This window comes from Gymnodraco acuticeps, unplaced genomic scaffold (genome assembly GCF_902827175.1).
Source record: "Gymnodraco acuticeps unplaced genomic scaffold, fGymAcu1.1, whole genome shotgun sequence".
In the NCBI taxonomy this organism is placed as follows: domain Eukaryota; kingdom Metazoa; phylum Chordata; class Actinopteri; order Perciformes; family Bathydraconidae; genus Gymnodraco; species Gymnodraco acuticeps.
In genome coordinates, this window is record NW_022992046.1 from 133,268 (window position 1) to 156,301 (window position 23,034).

A 23,034-nucleotide genomic window follows, 5' to 3' on the forward strand; every position below is an offset into this window, starting at 1 on the left:
ATTGTAATGCTATGTTGTAGGGCTGTGTAATTAATCGTATTTTAATCGCAATTACGATTTTGGCCTGCGTCAATTACGAAAACAACATCATCGAAAAAACCGATTATTTTTGCTTTGCTAGGTTGTGACAGTGCACTGCAACATATTTGATATAATTTATTTTAGTCTAATTTATTTGTATTTATAATATTTGTATATGTTTAGTAGCTTGTTGAAGTGTGCTCCAAAATATTTGTTGATCTTGTTTATTGGTATTTATTATTTTTGATATTATTTATTTAAATGTAAATATAAATGTATCGTTTATTTTAGTATTGGTTTTTCAGTTGAATTATACGTTCAGGGTAATCAACAGTTAAAAAGATGCTGTTCAAATTATTATTTGTATTTATTTTAAAGTTCAATTAATGGATGTTTTCAAAGTCAATGAATAATCGTATTTAATAATCGTGATATCAATTATTGACCAAAAATAATCGTGATTATGATTTTTGCCATAATCGAGCAGCCCTACTATGTTGCTTAAAACAACTTAAAACAATTCTTATTCTCATGTTAGTATAATGTACTTTTTTGTATTTATATTAACTTATTTTTACTTATTTATCTAACTGTTATTGCTATTTTATTGACACCAGTCTTAGTATTGTAACTTATTTTATCATTTTGTTGTGTTTTTATTTAATTCCCATAAAAATATACCGAAATGGTTTTATTTTGAAGCAACCTAACATCACATCCGGCTCTGTCTCTGCTCACTCTCGTTGTGTTTTCTGTAGCTCCGGGACACTCTGTGGGTGTTGACATGTCAGTGTCACTTGGTCAGCTGATTGCGGGTCTTAAAGCTTCTTGGCTAGTACTGCTAGCCAGCTTAGTTAGCTTAGCATAGCTGGATGTTTGTTTTTGATAACGTTACGGATCTGTAGCGTTTAACGTAGCCCGGACATTTAAAATAATCGGAATAATTTCACGTATTTTAAACTATTCTACAGTCGCTACCGGATCGTTTTGCGGCCTAAAGTTGCCGTGAGGGAGGCAGTAATTATTGTGGCAGGGAGGGAAGGGTGAAGTTGTTCTCCGTGTATCTGCATTGCAGCCCGGTGCTGCTGATGGAATTCAAACACACAACAATGGCGACTCCCAGTCCTAACAACTCAACAACACCTAGCAGCCACAACAGCAGCAATAACCCAGGATCTGCTGCACACCACCATCTCCAGTCCCCCCAGCAGCACTTTACAACAATGAGCAGCATGCAGGGTAAGTAGGCAATGCTAACAGAGACGGTGCTAGTAGCTGGGATGGCTTACATTTTGCTGCAGTGAAGGTTAATGTTAGCAGCTAGCCGTGGGAGGCTCAGGCTACTCCCAGCCCTGAAAACATATTCCCGAGGGAACGGACCTGTATTTTTCCCCTAGAGAAACATGTCAATTGTCATCAACTAGAAAATAATAATATACTGTTTCTTACAATATTCATGTTATGTCATTGTTACCATTTTGACATTTCGTAGCCACGTTACGTTCTATTTTCTCCTGTCTGGGGAAAATACTGCCAAACTCCGTTCAAAGAAATGTCAATTATAAATCGTAACTATAACTACATATATCATAAATGCCAATTGTATAATATTTCATTTTTCAATTTAATAAACCGTAATTATCTATTGGTCTGCATATACAATCCGTTTATAATCATGTATTTGGATTGCACTTCCCTTGGCAGTAATGACGTCTGTTATTTCAAAATTGGCGTCATGCGTCTTTCACACATAACATGGATTGTAAGAATAATATATGCCGAGTTCATTAAAAAATACCTTCAGCGTTGAGAAATCATGTCATGTTCAATTGTCTGTAGGCGGTTGGCAATATACACAATCAAATTAAAGTAATTGTAAAATTAGATGGGTTTCATACATTCTTTACACCATTGTTATGCACGAGCAAGTACATGTGATGCATGAAGCTGCTCTGTCCTTTTTTTTTTTTTTAAATATCTAAATCAATATCTTTGATTCAATCACAATGCTCTAAATGAATGCTGTATTTTTGTGCAAACAATCTCTCATTTTAACTTGCAGAGTCCAACACCTGCTGGAGATGTCAGAGTGAAACAGGTAGCTACACAGTTCATTGACTTCTAAGAGTAGAACAAGCATTTTATTAATAAGTAAAATGTCATACTAAATCAATGATTACAAGTTCTGGGAAGCAAATGTGTGTATATACATAGATAGATATATATATAGATAGATATTTTCATGGTTTAAAAATGCAGTCCTGAATGATGATGTTTACATTGTGTTTGTATAGTTAGCGATTGGGAAATGTATTTTCTTGAATGTCTTTCACCTGATGGTATAATTAACCAATACAAATAGTCGTCATTGAGATGGCAGGCTTTATATAATTTGATTTTATAATAATGTATTGGGTTTTTAATGTGTATTTATGTACTTTGATTCATATTCCCCTGACCATATTTCACCTTTTACCTTACTGCTGCTAACTAATGATTCCTATCTCCTGACATGATGCTGAATGATGGTGAGATGTCCCCGAGAAAATGTTTATTCAACTTTTTATAATTTTTCACGGTGGTAATTCATTCTCACTCGTAGTTCCCCTTATATTTTTGTTTCATCTTGCCTCCATTGTATGTTACACTGAAACATGACATGCTCGCATTTGTGTCATAAATGTGCATGCTAATGCATTACCTTCCCTATGATGCATTTCACCTGCGATAGATATCTCTGACATGTCGGTGGAGCAAGGTGTGATTATTTTATCGAACCTGGAACTGGAACCTGGTTTGTTGGGTGAAAAAATTGGACACCATTTTATATTTTACAGGAGGATGGGATTTTAGCAGAGGGAGATAACATTAGGTCTAACTAACAAACAGCCTTCTTGAAGAGGATAAAGAAGCTGGCTAACTGAAGGTGAAATATGAAGAAAATAAAAGCTGTCTTCTCACCTCTAGGGTTTCAGATAAACCTGTCTGGAGCTCCCCCAAGTAAGCCAAACCTCTTTTGCTTCAGCACCAACAGTTCTCATCCCTTTGTTTCCGCCTGACAGTCTGGTATGGGGGAGTCTGTCCTGCTGTTCTCCACTAATCCCAGTCAAGACTTCTGATGCTTCAAGTAGGCTTGTGCCGGTTGCTACTAGCTCAGATGACAGGATAAAGCTGCAGCTTGTCAGACACCTGCACTTACTGTATGGAACTTTTATGAGTTTTACAAAGAGCTTTAATATATCATAGCCTTTTTCCCATCAACTACCTACTGCAGAATTAAAGGGATAGTTTGAAGTGAGTTGATATAACCTACAGTTGGAGGAAGTTAAGAGAAACATACAGGAGTACCAGCAGGAAGCTAAAACATATTTTTGAGACCTTAAAAAAGAAAATCAGTCCAAGTGTAATTACATTTAGCTTATTTCGCCTAGACCTAATCTCTCTTCAAAACCACCAGTCTCCATTGACAAAAACAGTCATTTTAACTCTGTTACACCAAATTAGCTTGTCATCCAGTGCCTAGATTGGTTAGTTTGTTTGTGTGATTATGTCACCTTGGTGAATCCTAACTAACAACTTAAAGGTCCCATGTCATGCTTTTTCGATTATTACCCGTCCCCTTGTGTGTTATGTAGCTTTTTCTGCATGTAAACGGTCTGCAGAGTGACAAACCCTCAAAGTACACCCTATAGCGAGTAAAACTCAAACACAGTCTATGCTGCCCCAGAACGCCTCGTTGGGGATTTTTCTTTTTCTTCCTGGGTACAGTGACGTATTAGGTATAGTGACGTAACGTAACGGCTCCGCGGACCTCCTCACACACACACACACACACACACACACACACACACACACACACACACACACACACACACACACACACACACACACACTCAATCTTTTCTCAGCTGCTGCTCCATGGATTTCTCAGCCTGAGACTCACAGCCAGGCTGCAGGTGTGTGTGTGTGTGTGCTCGGGCTGGATTTAGCTGTGTCTCGCAGACCCCACGCAGCAGCCAGGAAACAAGACCAGTAAGCCAGCTCACACTGTCCGCTCCTCGCAGCAGCGAGCCCTGCAACGTCCCGCCAACACGGCACCCAGACCCCACGCAGCATTCTCATCTGTTTGTCATTGCTGGTGTCATTTTCTGGTTGCTAACAAACGCCATTGTAACACATAAACACACACCAGAGCACAGTGGGCTCATAGGGAGGCGGGGCAGGAGCTCCAACAAGGCGTTTAGGACAGAGAGTGAATACACATACTATACAGAGATGCTGTTTGAGAAACCAATGTGAGTTTGGAAAATTGCACAATATAAATCTATTCTAGTAAACCTCAACAATGGAATTATGATCAGTAGAAATGGCCATGACATGGGCCCTTTTAAAACGCCAATGTCACATAATTACACAAACAAAACGGTAGACCAGGAACTTCCCTTTCCTGCAAAGTGGAATTACTGTTATTATCAATGGAGTCTGGTGGTGGTCTTTGATAACGGCCTAAGTTATCCGTTAGAAAGGTCTGTCTGACGGCTAGATAAATATAACAAAAAAAGTCTAAATGTAGTATACATTAAAACTGATTTATTTGTTTTTTAAGGTGGTTAAAGAGCTATCTGCTGCCCCCTTTCACAGGACTACATTGCTTAGCTTCCTGCTGTTACCCCTGCTTGTTTTTCTAAACTGCATTTGATGTAGGTAAACACTGACTATAGTTCCTCTTACAACCCAACTTCAAAAAATCCAAACTCCCTTTAATACGCCACCTTAACTGTGCAGTTCAGTTTCCTACTTATTAGACCATGTAAGTTGTAAGGTTGTATTTGCTCTCATCGGCATAAGCCTAAAACTCAGAGCTTCCATTGATATGTTAAGATCCTTTGTCCTTCCTCGGTGTGAAACAACAGTCCTCCAAAACTAAACAATGTTTGTAGTAATACAATTCCTAATACAACGCTGAAATGGAAGCTCTACCTCACTAGTTTTCAGAGTGCAACTAACAAGCAATAGTAGTGCCTGTAGTGTGGTCACTTCAACCGGTTTGTGTTTTTTTTTTTTTTTTATTGGCATGGGTGCACCTCAGCATAGCGTCTTGCTTGTTGAGACAAGGTACACACACTCCACAGTTGTCATTTCAAGCGATGTTTTGCATTCAAAGCCGACGGGAGTTCAAGCGCACACATTCTTGTGGTATTTGGGTGGAGCGAGCTGTCCTACGATTCGGAGGTGAAATCAAAGCAGTTGGCCTTGAGAAGCATGTCATGTGTATTTATAAGTGCATTGTTTTCCCCTTTTTATTTAATGTTTGGGTTGGTGTGTGTGCACTCTGAATGTAGGTGTTTGTGTGGGATTTGTTGCTGCATGCTTTGGTTTTCTTTCTTCATTTAATACAAGATTTAAATGTATATCTGTAAGAAAGTGGTGGAGTTAGTATTAGAGCTTTAGATAAGCACATTATCGGAGGCTGTTGTTGAACAGGTGACACCAGTATAATATTTTCTTCATGACAATTTGATTTGACAATCAAAGGGTAGGATACATTCTAGGATTTCAACTTTTCTTAATTAGCTTTCCTGATCATTTTGTATTGCAAATACATCTGTAAAGAAGATGTATTGCAATAGAGTATCGGCTACTCTAAGTGTAAGGACTATCCAGTCCAGAAAATCTCACTGTAATTTCTAAATCTAATGATTGGATAATAGCCAAAATGTAAACATCATTTAATCTTATGATATATAAGGATGCAACCATACAGCTTTCTCAGTCCCTGGGTAGATATTTGGGATTTTTGGTGTACAACTGCCATTTTTTCTTAAAAATGCTGAGTTAAGGGCAATAAACGTTATGTGTTGTTCTACATTTTGAATGGTTAATAATTCCTATAAAAAGACCAAAGCTACCAACACTTCTGATCAAGCAAACAGGAGGAACATGTAAATGTCTTGGGACTATTTTCAGCGGCGGATTAATCCACATGTGGTGCTATAGTGAGTATTAGAGGCATTTGTAGTCAAAATAAACTACTGTGTGTTCATGGTAAAGAAGGAACATGTCACTCAGTACAACAGTGTCCCTCATTGATGTGTTCTCAATAGTTGTTGGACAACAATGGAGCTCTATGGCACAGAGGAGGAAGCTTAATCAGGCTTGTATACACACAGTATTCCTAAGGAGATGCATTCTGTGATGGTTTGGGTCTTTTCATGGGATTTTTTTTAACGATGAGGAGAAAAACTAATCATCAGTTATCCCAAGGTGAGTATATTCTTGGAAACAAAACACATTTGTAATGAATAAAGCAAAACCTCCATATATGGTGATGCAATAGTTCTTTCCCATTTTATAGAAAGCATGACATCCATTGATTTGAGTACATTTGGATATATTTCGCCTCACTCCATCTGTTATCACATTATATAGTTTGTGTTGTCACTCTTAATTTTTACCTTTCATGTGCGGTGAGGTTGCCTCAGCGTTTACTGCTTTATCGAAGATCTGATCACATTACTGCTTTGTTTTATTCCTTGCTCAGGTAAACGCAAAGCTTTGAAGCTGAACTTTGCCAACCCTCCGATCAAACCCACCACCAGATTCACACTGAACACGGCCGGGCCGCCCTTCCAGAACCCGCACATGTGAGTGACCCTTCGTCTGTTGTCATGTCATCCTAAAATAAAGCCAGTAATGCTACATAATGATGTTTCAGTTGGTCTCTACCTTCACACACTCCTGTTTTCTGGCAGAGAGAGGCTGAGAACACACAGTATCGAGTCCTCAGGGAAGTTGAAGATCTCCGCGGAGCAGCACTGGGACTTCACGGCCGAGGATCTCAAAGACCTGGGCGAGATTGGACGAGGGGCTTACGGTTCCGTCAACAAGATGGTGCACAATCCCAGCAACCAGATCATGGCGGTCAAGGTGATCCATCTTTTGATATTCTAAAATAAATCATTACAAATCATAACAAATAGTGGGGTTTTTTCAATTTAAAGCACATCCCTTATGTTCACCTTTTTTGATGTTGAGTTAAACTTCATATAGTTCTACACTCATTTGTCTTAATGAAACATTACGTTTGTAACTTTTCTTGTATTAACAGAATATTTATGTATCAAGATTTTTTTACATTCAAGCACTACCAGGTAAAAATAAATTGGCAACGGTTTATTGTATGTTTTTTTTGGCAATAAACTTGAATTAATTCAGTTGTTTTAAGGACGTTTCATCATAATATTAATATGGCAAGAAAGGGAATTATGACTTTCCTTACAAAAGGTGAAAAAAACTATAGTTTTGGTGGTTCACTGAACATTAAAAACATTAAAACACATTAAAAAACATAAAAACACATTAAAACACTGGATCCAGAAGGCCGTTTAACATTTTATTGGTTTGTGGATGGTACAACATGGGTGTCAATGGATGTGGATCTCTCAATAAAAGAATATTGGCAACATATTACAGGTCTTACAATATGGACAAGCATAATAATCCTGAATAAGGTTAATTATTTTACTTACATCATACAACGCAGCCACAGGAGTAAACTGCTTACTTTTTCTTTAACATAGGAACAGATCAAAAGGGACCTAGCAGGTACTGATGTTACGTATTGCGCTGAGACTTCGAAGCGTGTGTCGAGTAATCCTCGAAGCTTTTTGTAAACCTTGTATTGAGGCTTGTATCGTTTTGGGCAAGTGACGTCATCGTTGACAAACGAAGCCTCGCTGCCTGTCGATACCACGTGACTGCTTCAGAAAGTGCTTCAGATCGGTTGAACCACAACGCTCATACCCATGGATGTATAATAATCCATATTACCCCTCCTGTACCCGGGCCCGGTGACACGATGGAATTAAGAGAGCTCAGAGACCCTCACTTATATAGAGGTCGGAACATGTCATAAGTATAAATGAATAAAAGCATAAATAAATGTAGGAATAAAAACATGAATAAATAAATAAATTAATACATTTAATAAATAGTGTTTTCAAGTTGATTTATTGTGTGTGCTGTGGCTCAGCTGGAAAGCAGTTGACTCATGACCACAGGGTCCCTGGTTCAACGACTCGTCAATAAGTCTCTTTTTGTTGTTTATAAAAGCTACAGCTAAATGAGATAATGTAGTTAATAAATGTAGTCTTTGATATGGTTTAGCCTTTCTCAGGCTACAACATGGTTACGTTTACGAATATTATTAAGGAATACAAATCCCTCTTTGCAATGTTTACCAGCCTCCTTAGGCTTTTCAATCACAATCATTCAACTGGAATAAAAACAATATTGTTAACATGAAAATATGATTTAATGTTCGTTGTTTAGAGTTATTCTAAGGTTTTACTCATTGGGAACTCGGTATGAGATAGAGCACACTGTTGAGATGTCCAATCTGCCTGTTTTACAAACTTTGACCAACAGGAGGGTTTGTGTTCAAATGAAGCCCATGATGAAGCCTCATGAGATGAACCCTTTTGCGAACCAATTGGCTGGAAAGCTTCAAAGCTTCATAAGGCTTCATCTCGCCATCACTACTAGCAGGTCAATCTAACAGATAAACAAACGATATGTTTACATGTCATCAAATGTTTTAAGTACAAACAATTGAGAACTCAGTGGTTCCTTTGTTCTGCCTGCAGTCTCTGAGGGGAGGAAGGGAGTGACAGGCCTGAAGGGTGGAGATTTATAAGCTTTGGTAGGGGGCGTGGCCTACACTTGATTGACACTAGTGATTCAGGTAGAGAGGAGACTTGGGAGTTTTAACAAAATGAGTATATGTTAAAAGGATTTTAGTTTCTACAGTGATATTTAATTGGGTTTGCAGGTTCATGGAATTTCACTGGTATTGATATTGACCAATAACTTTCCAATCTAGTACCATACCTAATCTATGTGAAAATGTCCACTATGTGTTTGTTTTTTTATAATTCTGTGCATTGTTTTTTTTCCAACAGAGAATTCGATCCACAGTTGATGAGAAGGAGCAGAAGCAGCTGCTGATGGATCTGGACGTGGTCGTGAGGAGTAGTGACTGTCCTTACATCGTGCAGTTTTACGGTGCTCTGTTCAGAGAGGTGCATACCATTTTCTACATTGTTCTTTTCATTATATTAACCTCTGTTTAATTACTCTTTTATTTTCTTTGTGCTGTCATATTTTATAAATGTGTGTTTATAAATTGAACTTCTCAAACTCATGACTACCTTTCTTGTGTTTCAGGGCGACTGTTGGATTTGTATGGAACTTATGGCTACCTCGTTAGACAAATTTTACAAATTTGTATATTGCTCATTAGACGACGTGATTCCGGAGGAAATATTAGGAAAAATAACATTAGCTGTAAGTTGTTCTTGGACCACTTTTAAAAAATGTAAATGCCTAATGTTCGATTCCTGCTGCCTAAGATTCCATTTTGTTTTGCAGACTGTGAAGGCACTTAACCACTTAAAAGAAAACTTGAAAATAATACACAGAGGTAAGACGATACATAATCTCATCATTAACTTATTTTATATTTTATAGACTCTTATTGGTAGAAAATCAGGTTTAACCTTTTCTCTCCTCCCTCCCTCAGACATTAAGCCGTCAAACATCCTCCTGGACAGGAATGGCAACATCAAGCTGTGTGACTTCGGCATCAGCGGCCAGCTGGTGGACTCCATCGCCAAAACCAGAGATGCAGGCTGCAGGCCCTACATGGCTGTAAGTAACTCTCCTTGTTAAAAATTAACTGATGCTACACACTAAAACACTAAATTGGTTAGCTGGCCGACTCTGTTGTGATTGGTCAACCGCTTAGAGATGTCCTGTCCCTTAGCATATCATGTACAATATGTTAGAGTGCTAGCCAGTAGAAGAGTGAGTGTATATAGTGATATCACTATGTTACGGAAGTAAACTCCAATGGAGGTTTTTCGACAGGAGGGGGGGGACACCCTCTGGCACCAACTTTGGGACTTTAGCCTTTACAATAGCTACACAGTGCTTTCTGCTTCCATACTGTTTTCTGCCACACTCACAACTGGTTTCTGATACAACAGCACGAGCAGCTTGAGAAAACAAATATTAGATGCTGAATCATCTAAAAAGTGTTTGTGATAAAAACAAGCGCACTTATGCCCCTTTCACACCAACGCGGTTCCAGGGCCGGTTCGGAGCTAGAGCCTGAAAAGCACCTGTTTTTCCTGTTCACACCGCAGCGGAGCCGGCTCTAAGCTCCGAAAACCGGTGCCTTTCAAGCACCAACAATTTTTCGGTCTAGAAGCAAGAACCGCATACGTCACGCTTACGTCGGAGGCGGGGGGCAGGATCAACCTGAGCAATAACAGTTCATGGCGAGTCCGGCAAATGAAAGTTTTAACAAGCAGTAGCGCTGACCAAAGTGACTAGAACGCAACCACACACTTATTAAAAAAAACACACTTTATAAAGTCAGGCAACACTAACTAGGCTTACGGCCCGTCTACACTACAGGCATCGAAAAATGCTTTCAACGCTTCGCCCATTCATTTGAATGTGGTGACGTAGAAGATTTTTAAACTTCGCCGAACTGCATTGTGGGGAGCATGGCATGGCTTTGCAAGCATCACGAGCATCTATCGGCATCAAAAGTTGAACAATGTTCAACTTTTGAGGCTCGATGCTTGGCATCAGCCAATCAAATCCCGCGTATGCAAATCTGCCAGTACAAGGGCTAGCCAATCAAACTGCGTGTATGCTGGGAGAGACTACGCAGGTCATTTCCTCATATTCCAAAAAATGGAGGGAAAATTCATTATAGCGGTAGTGAATCACCCGGTGCTGTATGATCAGTCTCTGTTCATCTACCGGGATACAAACCAGAGGAGCCAGGCATGGAGGGAGGAGGCAGAGACAGTGGGTGAAACTGGTAGGTTTTCGCCTGTTTGGGGATTTTATATCCAGTTTACTTCGTTTTAACATTGCTATTGCTTTGTATGCCGGGAACGGGCGGGAGATTCCTGATTGGTTGTTGGTCGCCTTGGGCGCGAGAAATCGCCAAGCCTCAGACACGCCCAGCTTCAAGATTTTTTTATGCCTGTAGTGTAGACGGGCCGTTAGTGTGATTCTGTTTATTTGTACCTTACTTTGATCATCCGTTCACTATTATTGATCATTGTGGAGAGCAGGCAGACGTTTTGTTTTGTATTATAGCAGCTATCGGATGGAATCAATACATGGGCTGCACACAGTACTCGAGTTGAGGGGGGATGAGGGGGGATGGCATCCCCCCTGAAATAAAAACGGTCAAAATCATCCCCCTTCTAAAACTGCCATTCCCCCTTTCCATCCCTTATGTCATTTTATCAATGAACGTGGCACTGGTATTACTGCTATTTCAACATTAATTTTGCACATTTTGAGTAAAATACTGTGGGCGAGGGAGCACGCACACACGCAATGACATTTTTACCAAGTCACTGACGCTATGCTATGCGAGTGCCCTAGAGGGCGCCAGAGCACCGTGATGTGCCTATTTGATCGATGCCAGAAGCGCAGGTAACGGTCATCACAAACCAGGAGGACAACGCGATCTGAGTAGGGTGACCAGATACCAACAAACCAAATGTGGGACAAGGAGTATGGTTCTGTGGGACAATGTGGGACACCCTCTCAACAGCACCCAACCCCCCCCCCCCCCCTCCCGGAAAAAAAAAAACGTAACAAATATATAACGGAGCAGAAAGTGAAGTCAAAATGCAGTAACAATTTAGTATCTTAATAAAGAAAAGTAAACTAAGGCTAACCAAGGCAGCAGCCATTACTAGTATATTACCTGTACAAGTAGGCACAACATAAATTTAATAGATACAAATAAAACCATAAATACAAATCAAAACTGGCCAGGAGGGAACAGAAACATAATAATACATAAAATAAAATAGCTTTCAGTTTTGTCCATCACAGCAACAGCAGGTGGCCCCCCCCCCCCCCCCTCCCCCCCACAGTGTGTGGGCTATTTTGTCACCTAGAACCACGGGTGTCTTTGACTCTGTCAAACAACTCTCCACAGAGGCAGGGGCAAGCACATCTGTTATTATGGACGCTGCTTTTTGTACGACCACATTTTCTTTACTATCTCAGAGTCTGGAAAAAAGGTCGGCGCTAGCTTGTTACCAGTCATTTGACCGGTATGATTGGGAGTGTTGCACTGTATGGTAAACACTGGTTATTTCTGCTGCTGTTACCTTGTCTGAGTGGCCATCATTTTTTGGTTTGAGTAGGAATGTCTCCATAGAGTGGGATGTCTCTTCTTGAGCGACACGTTTTGTGAGAATCGCATTCTCGCTGTCTTCTTAGCTGTAGTTTCAGTTTCCTCCATTTTCCATAACCTGCTGCGTCGCCTGCGTTCGTTGTTGTTGTTTGGCGGGGCCGCGGGGGGTGTGTGTGAGTGAGTTACTCTCATTGGTTAACACTTGACCAGCACCCGCCGTGTGTTACAGTTTGATTGACAGCAAACACAGCCCCGTGGTGATAGCCTTCCCTGCTTTCTCAACAGCCATTGGATGAATCTGATTTTAAAGAAAAGCGTTTTAGCCTATCAAAATGAAATATGCGGGACATCTTCTCAATTTGCGGGACGCAACAAAAGTCGTGAAAATGCTGTGCAGTCCCGCGCAAAGTGGGATATCTGGTCACCCTAGATCTGAGGGACTTCATATTTAAAAATACTAAAAATAACATTTCAGGTAAGTCAAGAGTCAGTAATCTTAGTCATTACTCATTACTTTAGTCAGCAAAGGTGGAATCTATGGACATAAGCAGCAATAACAACTTAGTTTGGAGTTTAGCTACGTTTTTCTCTCGTGTTAGCTAGCTGGTAAGACTCAAAACTGTTGATGAAATGATACCACCAGCACCAGAAGAGCCGAAACCCCTCCTTCAAGCAGTGAACACTTTGGTCATCTCCACAGCTGAGTGTGAACATGGGTTTAGTCAGATGAACATTTTAACCACAACTAGAAGCTCCCTGGAGGTAAAAAGCATGTCAGCCTTGCTTTTCATCAAGTGTGTTGGCCCTCCACTGAACAAGTTCAGACCAGAGGTATATGTCAAGACTTGGCTTCAAAGCCATTGCTTAGCTAACAATCCGAAAGCAAGAGCCAGAAAAATTGAGACCAAAAACCATGATTATGAAAATCTTTGGAAACTTCTATGAGATGGGGGAGAGTGGAGTAGGCAGCCATTGACAACATTGATCCTATTTTGTATTATCTGTATAATCTTTTAATATATTTTCATATTTTGTAAACAATTTCAATTTGCACTTAATGCCCTGTTAAAAAAAGTAACATCGGGAATGTTAACATCAAATATTGAACTGCAATAAAATGATGACGGATCAATATTTTTTTAATTAAGTGTTTAATTTACATAATGATTTAATTAATTACGATACAAATGTAACCCTTTAGATACCAGTTTTGATCGTATACCAGTAACTGCTTTTTTGAAAAAATACACTATAATTAAATATTCAAAAACTATTTTGACTTTATTATTAGTATAATCAGTTGATCCATCTGAATAATAAATGAGGGACTGTTAACCTACAAGATTTGTACCATATACTTCATTATAACCACATGTTTGTATCCCCTCCCCCCCCTTTAAATTAAAGTGAAAAAAAGATGTTGCACTAATTGTCCTCTGCATTTGACCCTAAATGTTAGTGGTGCCATGGCAGCCCGGGGACCGACTCCAATTCTGAGGTGCCTTGGTCAAGACAGAGCAATGAAAGGAGTATCTGAACATCCATAACATGCATGTTGTTTTAGGAGTATAATAATTATCTTTATGCTGGTTGGTCTCCCACCCTCGTCGGGTTATCAGCACAAATTATGTCCCCATATGATAAAATCCACCATCCCTGATTTTTTTTACAACCTGAGTACTGGCTGCACAGGTTGTCATGACTCATGTCCGACTATCACAAGTAGAATCATAATGAAAAATACGCCGGTCAAATGTGCCGGCTTATGCCACAATAGGATAGCAACATGCTAAGATCACCCATTTTATACCAGAGAAACTTTCATAACAGCGTTGTGATGCCAAACAGCGGGCAGCACTGCAGCGGTCGGTAAATGCCGCTGAAACACATTAATAAACAATGAACCACGGCACTCTGGATGTCGGAGTCGGGAGGCCTGTTACCTTATTCCGGCAAATTACTCAGACCTACTAATTGACCTAACAGAAGCTATTGAGTCCATGTAAGTTTACTGCTTGGCTCAGATCCACCAACGTCAGCAAGATCTCACCTCTATTAACTCCTGAGGAACCAGGTTCAATAAACTGCTGTTTCAATTCAGACGACCCGCTAAATCTGTTTAAGCTATCCCGAAGGATTTTTATATCAGTAATGAGATGTGGCCCTACCTAAGTGGCAGTGTGGCAGATGTTCATTTCTTACCTTTCAAGCAGGAGAGGAGAGCGCATATTTCTTTTTAAGTTGTCCCAATCCAAAGGGTGGGATCAGTTTATTTGAAAAAAAATGTGTCCACACTTGTACAGGGTTTTTACCTTCTCTTGTTACAACATGACAATCATACAGAATATTTCATGCTGTGGTCATTTTCTAATATGAAACCTCAATTCACAGTTTTAGATGTATTATACTAAAGTGTAACTTCAACTGCCCAATTCAGTTGTGACATTAAAATCTCCCGACACAATTAGAGGCATCTCCTCATAAAAGGTTGGTGATAAAAACACATTCAAACTTTCATTCAACAAACCAATTATTATACACACCTGTGTCTAGCATGAATTCAGAGGACCATGGCTTCGTATGATTAAAGGCAACACGATCATCGACCCGACGCCGTTGGGGAGAAAATCCGCAACGTAAACGGTGACGTCATGACGCAGCACCAGTGGGCGGTGTTAACAAAACGGGGGCTGAAAAGAAAAACCGGTTCCGAACCAGAAAAGCTCTAGCACGGAGCTAGAACGGGAACCGCGTTGGTGTGAAAGGGGCATTAACGTACCAACACACACACACACACACACACACACACACACACACACACACACACACACACACACACACACACACACACACACACAGACATCTCTCATATCATCTGAGTGCAATGGTGCATGTTCGACCAGTTTGCAGGCTGCAACAAACGTGTGAGACACACACAGCATTTAGCGAGGAGAACCTCACATTTATTAACATAAAATTAACAAATTGACTTTGTTGTCGAGTGGCAACCCAGGCTGTGCAAAGGGCCGGGGATCCAGAGGAGAGTCAGGGGGAGACTGTGACTCCGGGCAGCTGAGCTTAAGTACATGTAGGTCCTGGGGCACTGGCCAAGTGTCCTCAGCTCCCCCCCCCTCCAAAGACCTGGAATGCACACAGACACACAAGCAACACGCAACAGGCTCTGGGGCCGTCACAGTGCATTAATCTGTTCAGAAGTTATGAGCCTTTTTGTCTTACGCCACTCTCACTGCCACACCCGCTTTTTGCCAAGTGGCATGAAAACAAACACACACCTCCGCAACCAAACACTTGACCTGCATGCCAGATTTCAGCCGCTTATGTCGGAAAAAATTGGACGGCAAAGGTGTGGCAATATTTGTGAAGCCACCCACCAACAGAGCCACATAGTGACCTAGAGAGCAGCAGGTCGGAGTTAAAGACTGAGTTAAAGATCTATTAGTTTATTTGATTAATACTAAATCTCTGGGTTTTGAAAGTAAGAGTCTCACCTTCTGCAACTCTATTCTGTATGTAAATCACATAATTCAGTCAAATAAATGGTGCTATGAGTGAGGACAGGCGTCTTACTCAGGGTAGCAGATATATTCTGGTGTGTGTGTCTATAAGATACATTTTGATGAATAAGTATTGCCTCGACTGATTAAATCCTGTTAATGAGCAGTTTCTGTGTGTAAATACACACAGCATTGTTGAAGAGCTGCGGTGGTTTAAAGGGGTGATCTCAGCGTGACGTCATCACCGGAGGTTATTTTCTGTTGGGGGGTTACATCCCGCAGCAGTTTCCATTCTAAGTTTTGTGAGGCTCTATCAGCATACACCCCCCCCCCCCCCCCCCCCCCCCCCCCCTCCTCACACACACACACACCCTGCCCTGTGTAAGGCTCAGGAACTCAGACTGCAGGAATCTGTGCTGCAGTTTCTTGTTTCCAGCTGGCACAGTCTCCAGGTGATGAACACTGCGGTGCTGCAGATTCAGTGACGTAGACAATATGACCTGAGGACAGCTGTGGAGTTATTGCTACCACAGAGTTTAGAAGACATCTTTAACTCGACAACAATTGGAGTTGGATGCAGGAGGAATTTATATTTGAATGGTTAAGTTGAAATGACACAATGTGGTTTTTCAAAGGCTACATATGTGTGGAAGTTGTTGTTGTTGCAGTTTATGTTTTTTATTTAATATTCTCTTTAGATGTTTTAGAATTTTGTAAACTGGATTCCCATTTACTGTGTTCTTATAGGTTGTGAATGTAAATTAAACAGTTTAATGTAGTATGTAAACATGCTAATAATAATCCTCATTGACTGCAGATCGAGATTCAGTTCGTAATGATAACCGATAAAAGAAGGTACGATTCCTCACATCGGAGAATCTAGAACTTACAATTATTTGACCTTTAGATTACTACAAATAATTAACATCTTTAAAATTGCTGTCTAATCTGCAGAAATAAGTCAACTAATTGATAGTTAATATAACTGTTTTGATATATTGTTAAAAGTAATTATTTCATGCAAAGAAATTCCAAAATGCTGTTTTCAGCCATTATAATGTATCAGATATCCTGGTTTTCTCTGTAAATATCATATCAAAATTTCAAAAATGTTGTTTTGAACTTGAAACCAGACATTTAAAGATATCTCCCTAAACTTCTTAAGAAACTAGGAAATGTTAGCACACTAATTGACAATGAAAATAATCATTAGTTGCAGCACACGTCTAATTATTTTCCCCACGAGTATAATTTTAACGATGAATTTGCTGAGGTGGTGCAGACTGAACACTGGGTTGTGGCAGATGTGAGCGTGTCTCTGCAGTGTTCAGCTGCTGCTCCATCACTGCTGCAGGCTGCAGCACACACTGTACCGCTCTGCGCGCTGACATCAGCATCTAAATCAGGCCCTCTGAAAGTGGGCCATCGAGGGGCTTCCTCCTCCCTGCACCGCAGCAGACTTTCTGCAGCCCTCCACACCGCTTTGCCTCTGTGATGAAGGGGAAGGCGGGCTGTGAATGACAGGAGGGAGATTGGAAGGCACGCAGAGCCTGAGAGGCAGGACTGAGGGAACACGCTCCTCACGTGTGCGCTGATGGCATGTGCTGCAGGTGAAAACACGCCCGAGGTGATGTGCTGTCTCCGGGGAGAGTTTGTGGAGCACTGGATTTGTTTTGACCCAGTTTAAGCAGGAGCACCTGTTTCTTTATTGTTATGTAGTCTGGAACCAAAAGACTGACATTAAAAAAATACATTTCCTCATTAGAATTGTTAAAAACGACCTCACTTGTGTTAGGCATATACATGTTGATGTGAACTGAACCTAAAATATCCGAAATATTTCAGCATTTTTTGAACCCAGAGAAATCCGTAATTATAATCAAGGTATTGGTACGTTTAATTTGTTTTCCTGTGATGGCGTTGTGTCTCTTTCGAGCATGCGACAACATTGTTTGCCACAGCTCACGTAGACTAACTTTCTATCTAGTTTTCCCTTTTTATATGATTTTTGAATATTTTTCTTTACTAGATGAAGGATTTTTGTCACGGACATTTGGATTTTAAGTAATTGGAGAAACAAGCTGAGCGAATTTCAGAAAAACACAGATTTTGAGTGAAACTGCTTTACTCAGTTTTATTTTGACTTTGTTTACGTTCAGCTTTATACTTCCCTTTTTTTAAGGATGAAAAGATGTGGAGGTTTCTGTTAAAGTTGGGGTAGGTAATTCACTTCAGAAACACTTTTTGTTATATTCCATGGAATGCTCTTAACATCCCGATAGCAATGAATACATTAAATGCTTTGACAATAAATACATAAAAATATCTTAAAAAATAACTGGATGGCCGACCTGCCTGTCAGCCTTCCATCTGTGCACAAACTTATCTCGTACCCTCATTGGTTATGTTCGTGTGTGTTGGAGGAGTGGCTCTGTAAGGAACTCTGAAGGAAGAGTCAGATTTTTTCTGGTTGTGTACTTTCAAATTCTAGCGCACTCGAGCTGGTTTCTCCATTCTTACCTACCCTACCTTTTAATGCTGAGAAAGTATTTGAGGCTTTAAATTCAACACACAGTGACATCTGGTGGTTTGCTAAACGTACAGCAGCACTTCACATCACCAGTTATCTAATATACTGTATGTGCCGTAAAAAGACCTTTACAGTAGGATATTACTACATGTGTTGTACAAAAAGCCTAAATATAGAATAGACATTGTTTTTGTTATTGCACAAAGTGTATTGGCATGTTGTACTGGTGGTGCATTCACACATATCAAACAGTAGGAACAAATAAAGGAGAATACAAAATTAAGTTGCAAACTAAAGCATAATTTCAACATTTGTACATGGGGATTTAAGCCTAAGCATGTTGGTTAAAGTGTCATCTGTTTCCTGTTTGGTTTTCAGCCCGAGCGAATAGACCCCAGTGCGTCCAGGCAGGGCTACGACGTCCGCTCAGACGTCTGGAGTTTGGGAATCACACTGGTGAGTCTTCACTTCACACTCATGGAGTCAAATCATAAATAAATAAGATAGATAAGATAAAGCTTTATTGTCTCCCTTAGGAGAAATTTGTCTTGGGCATCGAGATAATACACATAAAACATTCAGGTCAATCAGTCATAGATACAGAACAGAGATCACATATCACATGGCAAAGAAACAAACAAGAAACATACAGGTACAGCACTTTCCCTATTGCACATATCCCTATTGCACATACATAATCAAATATTGCACTTTCCCTATTGCATTCATACATAATCAAATATTGCACCTTCCCTACTGTATTCATACACAAATCAATATTGCACTTTCCCTATTGCACCTATACATAGTGTCCGTCAAATTGCACATATCCCTATTGTGTCCATACCTATTTACACATAATGCACTTCCCCTATTTAACTTTCTCGATTGCACAAACATTGCAGCTCCCAACAACTCCTAACACAGCATAATCACAATTGTTTCTGACTGCAGTAGCTTGATTGAGAGCGGAACAAAGGAAAACTTATACCTGTTCAATTTACAGTTTGGTAATCTATACCTTCTGCCCTCGGGTGTGGTACAGGGTGTGGCAACACAGGCAGCAACTCAAACTCTCTATACAGGATGTGTTTGGGGTCGCATGTGATTTTACGGCCTTGCTTTCTCACCATCTCCTCAAATATCTCCTGAAGAGAGGATGGTGGAAGCATGCCAATTATTTTTCCAGCCCTTTTTATCAAGCTCTGGAGTTGTGATTTAGATAGAAAAATAATAAAAATAGCTTTAAGCTCTACCATCTAAGGTGCCTCATACACTTGGATACCCATTACTCCTAAACGATTAATTAAGAGTGAGCAAAACTGTGTACATGTCCTAATTGCTCAGTATTGACTTTATTTAAAGTACACAATGCATTAACTAGTTTCATATCATTGTAAACAACATTCATCAATGTGTATATACTGTTTTCATTATAATCAAGTACTATAGTAAAGTAACATATAACTGTATGCTAGAGTTTACATATTAGAAGGAAGTAGGGGGGGCTCTTATTGTGAAAAAGCAGGAAGTGTTTCTGTTATAGTGTACAATTAAAGGAGTTTTGGAATAACTTCAAAAGTTGTCTTCCTTTCAAGAAGCAACCATTATTATTTTACACCTGCTTTGTATCTGCAGTTTTCCTTGTACCATGTGTAATGGCTATGTTGTGTTTCAGTACGAGTTGGCCACAGGCAGGTTCCCCTACCCGAAGTGGAACAGTGTGTTTGACCAGCTGACCCAGGTGGTGAGGGGGGACCCCCCACAGCTCTGCAACTCTGAGGAGAGGCGCTTCTCTCCCAAATTCATCTCCTTTGTCAACGTGTGGTGAGGAAAACACATTTTGCACAAATCTGTTTAGTTCTGTACTGAAGAGTTAGAAGCTTTTAAGACATACATTCAAAGCTTTATTTGAAAACCTCATTAGCATTTCGAAATGGAAAAAAAAACAAGTCATTCGGTGCAGACCTGAATGTGTTACAGTTGTAAAAATTGAAAAATAATGTTTGGAATTTAAATGATGTTTTAATGTCAGGGTATTGAGCCTGTTTAGACTCCAGCTGTATCCTCTGTCCTGCTGGTGGACAAATTACTGAACTGCACCCTCTTCCTTTTAACACTTTTTATATTTTCCATCCTTCCTCTAGCCTTACAAAGGACGAGTCAAAAAGGCCAAAGTACAAAGAGCTACTGGTAAGTTCTGTATACATTCATGAAGTTCTAGAAAAAGGTTTAGAAATGTATTTTACTCTTTAAACGAGGCAGTGTTTTGTGAATAGTCTTAAAAATGTAGAAAAAACTTAACTTGAAGGTGTTAAGGTTTGAAATATGCTTTAATTCTAGCAAACACCCTGAACAATTCTTGAATTTCAACAAAATCTAGTGTAATATCTATTTGTTATTTTTGGCAACTCAGCAACATTTTTAAAATCCTTTTTAAATCATACAATCAAAGTCAATATGAACAGCTGATAAAAAAACAAAGTGATATTATATATTGACTGCTGTAGGTAAATAAGGGTGCTGAAAACAATTGAAAATACATTTATATAAACAATTTGTATGTGCCTTTCAAATAACAAAACAAAATAATACATTAAGTTAGAATAAACATGGAAAATCAAATATAGAAAATATTTTTAAAATATTATCAATTACAATTAATGTATAATCCAAGAATCTGGGCAATTCCAAATACATTTATATTGATAATTTATATTTCACTCTCAAATTAATAAGTACATTAATAATTCATCTAATAATGCAACTAATTCATTAAATTAAGGACTTCAAGAATCTGGATATGTTTGGTTAAGTAACCTTGAAAGTGTTTGAATTTACTCTGAATAAATACAAACCCTGGTGGTCGTTATTTTTATTTTATGTTTTGTAGGAGGTGGTATTTATCTATATCTCCTCTTGTTTCCCTGTCCACTGCAGAAAGATCCGTTCATCCAGATGTACGAGGAGCGCTCGGTGGACGTGGCGAGTTACGTGTGCCGGCTCATGGATCAGATGCCGACGTCTCCCAGCTCACCGATGTATATGGACTGATGGCACAACAAGACACACAAACACATCACTAAATATTCACCATGCAGTCTGCAACAATAGATGCATTAACAAAAAAAAAGAAGAAAACAAAACAAATCCTTGTGTACATTTGCTTGGTCCCCTTATTGCAGTGTTAAAAGAGAATTGTAATGCCTACAAAAAAAAACACACCATTTGCAATAACAGTGGTGTTATGTCTGTATAATATATCAACACTTCTGTTTCTCTCTTGTTCACAAATACACAGTTATGTAAGTATGATAGCAGCTGAATCAAACAATCATCTAAATGAGGACACATCTCAGTGGTTAGTATAAGAAAATAATAATAATAATGTGGAACTTGTATTTATATTTGATTTGGAGATTCTTCAACATACTGGAATCATGCTCTTTTGTGAATTGTCCCACCTCTTCCATGTACGTAACTGAAAGCATTGTGTTTGGTATGTTAATGGAACTTTGCTTCTCTGGGTATAAAGCAGTTTAAAGCGTGTTGGTGGGCAGAATCGTGTTAGACCTGCAGTCCGTGCTGAGGGACTGCTGCCCTCGCTGTACAGTGGACTATATGCTGATATATGAATAAAGACGGAGAGAGGAAGTGTGTGTTCTGTCTCGTGTTTTTCCCCATTCATTGAACATAAATAGTTAAGGCTTTATATCATTTTGTTTAACTTACAGCAATGCATTATTGTAGAGATTTGATTTTTAACTTGGTACTTCGTAAGGTTTCAGTTCCCTCCTGGGCACTGCCAGGGGCCATTGAGCAAGGCACTTGGCCCCCACTGCTCCCCAGGCTCCTGGTACTTTTAACTTTTTAACTGATTTGAACTGGAAAGGAAGGGTATGAAAAATGTGTAATCTGAAAAATAACTAAAGCTACCAGAAAAGTAACATAATATAGAAATGTTGAATACATAATATAAAAAAATACATTTGTCTCTATTCGCATTGTTATTTTTAAATATAAAAAAAAGTATAATTATTAGCTTTTTTGTTATCAGCGCTCTACTAATAAATATTTTAAATAGGTAATTTCATCCCTTCATTTTATTTGCATTTTTTTTATAATGATACATTTTGTTGATGTCAGCTCCTGAATTGTGCTGTGTATTTGCCTGAATTCTTAGCCTGGAATGATTCATATTTATTTATCTTTAGCAAAATTAGGTTTTCATTTCATTTCAATAACAAATGATGGAAGAGAGTTGATAACAACTAAAAATATAGACGCATATTTAAACAACTAGGAAAGTGCAATGAGGGAGAAATAAATAATCTTAACCAAAACAGTTGATGTCGAATTTAGAACGCATTATATTGCCATGGTTACTCCATTCAAACGTGGTTTTGAAGCATAACGGCCGAACGTTGGTGAATATTGACAAAAATAGTATCTCATAACAGTTCAGCTTTCTTGATAGTTTATCTTTCTATAAAGTGAGTGAAGATGGAGGAAGCCCCGGAGCAGGCAGTGACCGACAGCGGCAGCGGGAACGCTTTCAGCCAGTACGTCCGGCATCACCTCTTCCTGCTCTCCAGTCTGCTCTCCGTCGCCTTGGGTGAGTTCAACTCAGGCCGGAGAGCTCAGTGCAACTTTAAAAAGAGTTTTAACTGAATTATAAAACTGCTCTTTCAACGTTTTAAAACTGGCTTACACACTTTAGCTGACTTCGG

General features: G+C 39.4%; 2 protein-coding genes across 7 annotated transcripts in view; both read left to right on the top strand.

The window, feature by feature from the left end:
- Positions 1–795: 795 nt before the first annotated feature.
- Positions 796–21,958, top strand: map2k4a (mitogen-activated protein kinase kinase 4a). 6 transcript variants are annotated; one of them, XM_034201978.1, is made up of 13 exons: positions 796–1,260; positions 2,084–2,119; positions 2,989–3,021; positions 6,563–6,665; positions 6,774–6,948; positions 8,982–9,101; positions 9,247–9,366; positions 9,451–9,502; positions 9,602–9,729; positions 18,683–18,760; positions 19,983–20,131; positions 20,452–20,497; positions 21,245–21,958. In XM_034201978.1, the coding sequence occupies exons 1-13, from the start codon at positions 1,110–1,112 to the stop codon at positions 21,356–21,358; spliced, it is 1,305 nt and encodes a 434-aa protein (XP_034057869.1). In that variant the 5' UTR covers positions 796–1,109; the 3' UTR covers positions 21,359–21,958. The 6 variants fall into 6 exon arrangements, with proteins under 6 accessions (XP_034057869.1, XP_034057866.1, XP_034057870.1 ...); XM_034201975.1 differs by having other exon boundaries at positions 9,247–9,502; XM_034201979.1 differs by lacking the exon at positions 2,989–3,021.
- Positions 21,959–22,709: 751 nt separating this feature from the next.
- Positions 22,710–23,034, top strand: part of LOC117536895 (excitatory amino acid transporter 3-like) — a 31,439-nt gene continuing 31,114 nt past the window's right edge. Inside the window, 1 exon segment of the mRNA XM_034201984.1 lies at positions 22,710–22,919. Coding sequence (XP_034057875.1) covers positions 22,808–22,919 — 112 coding nt within the window. The 5' untranslated portion in view covers positions 22,710–22,807.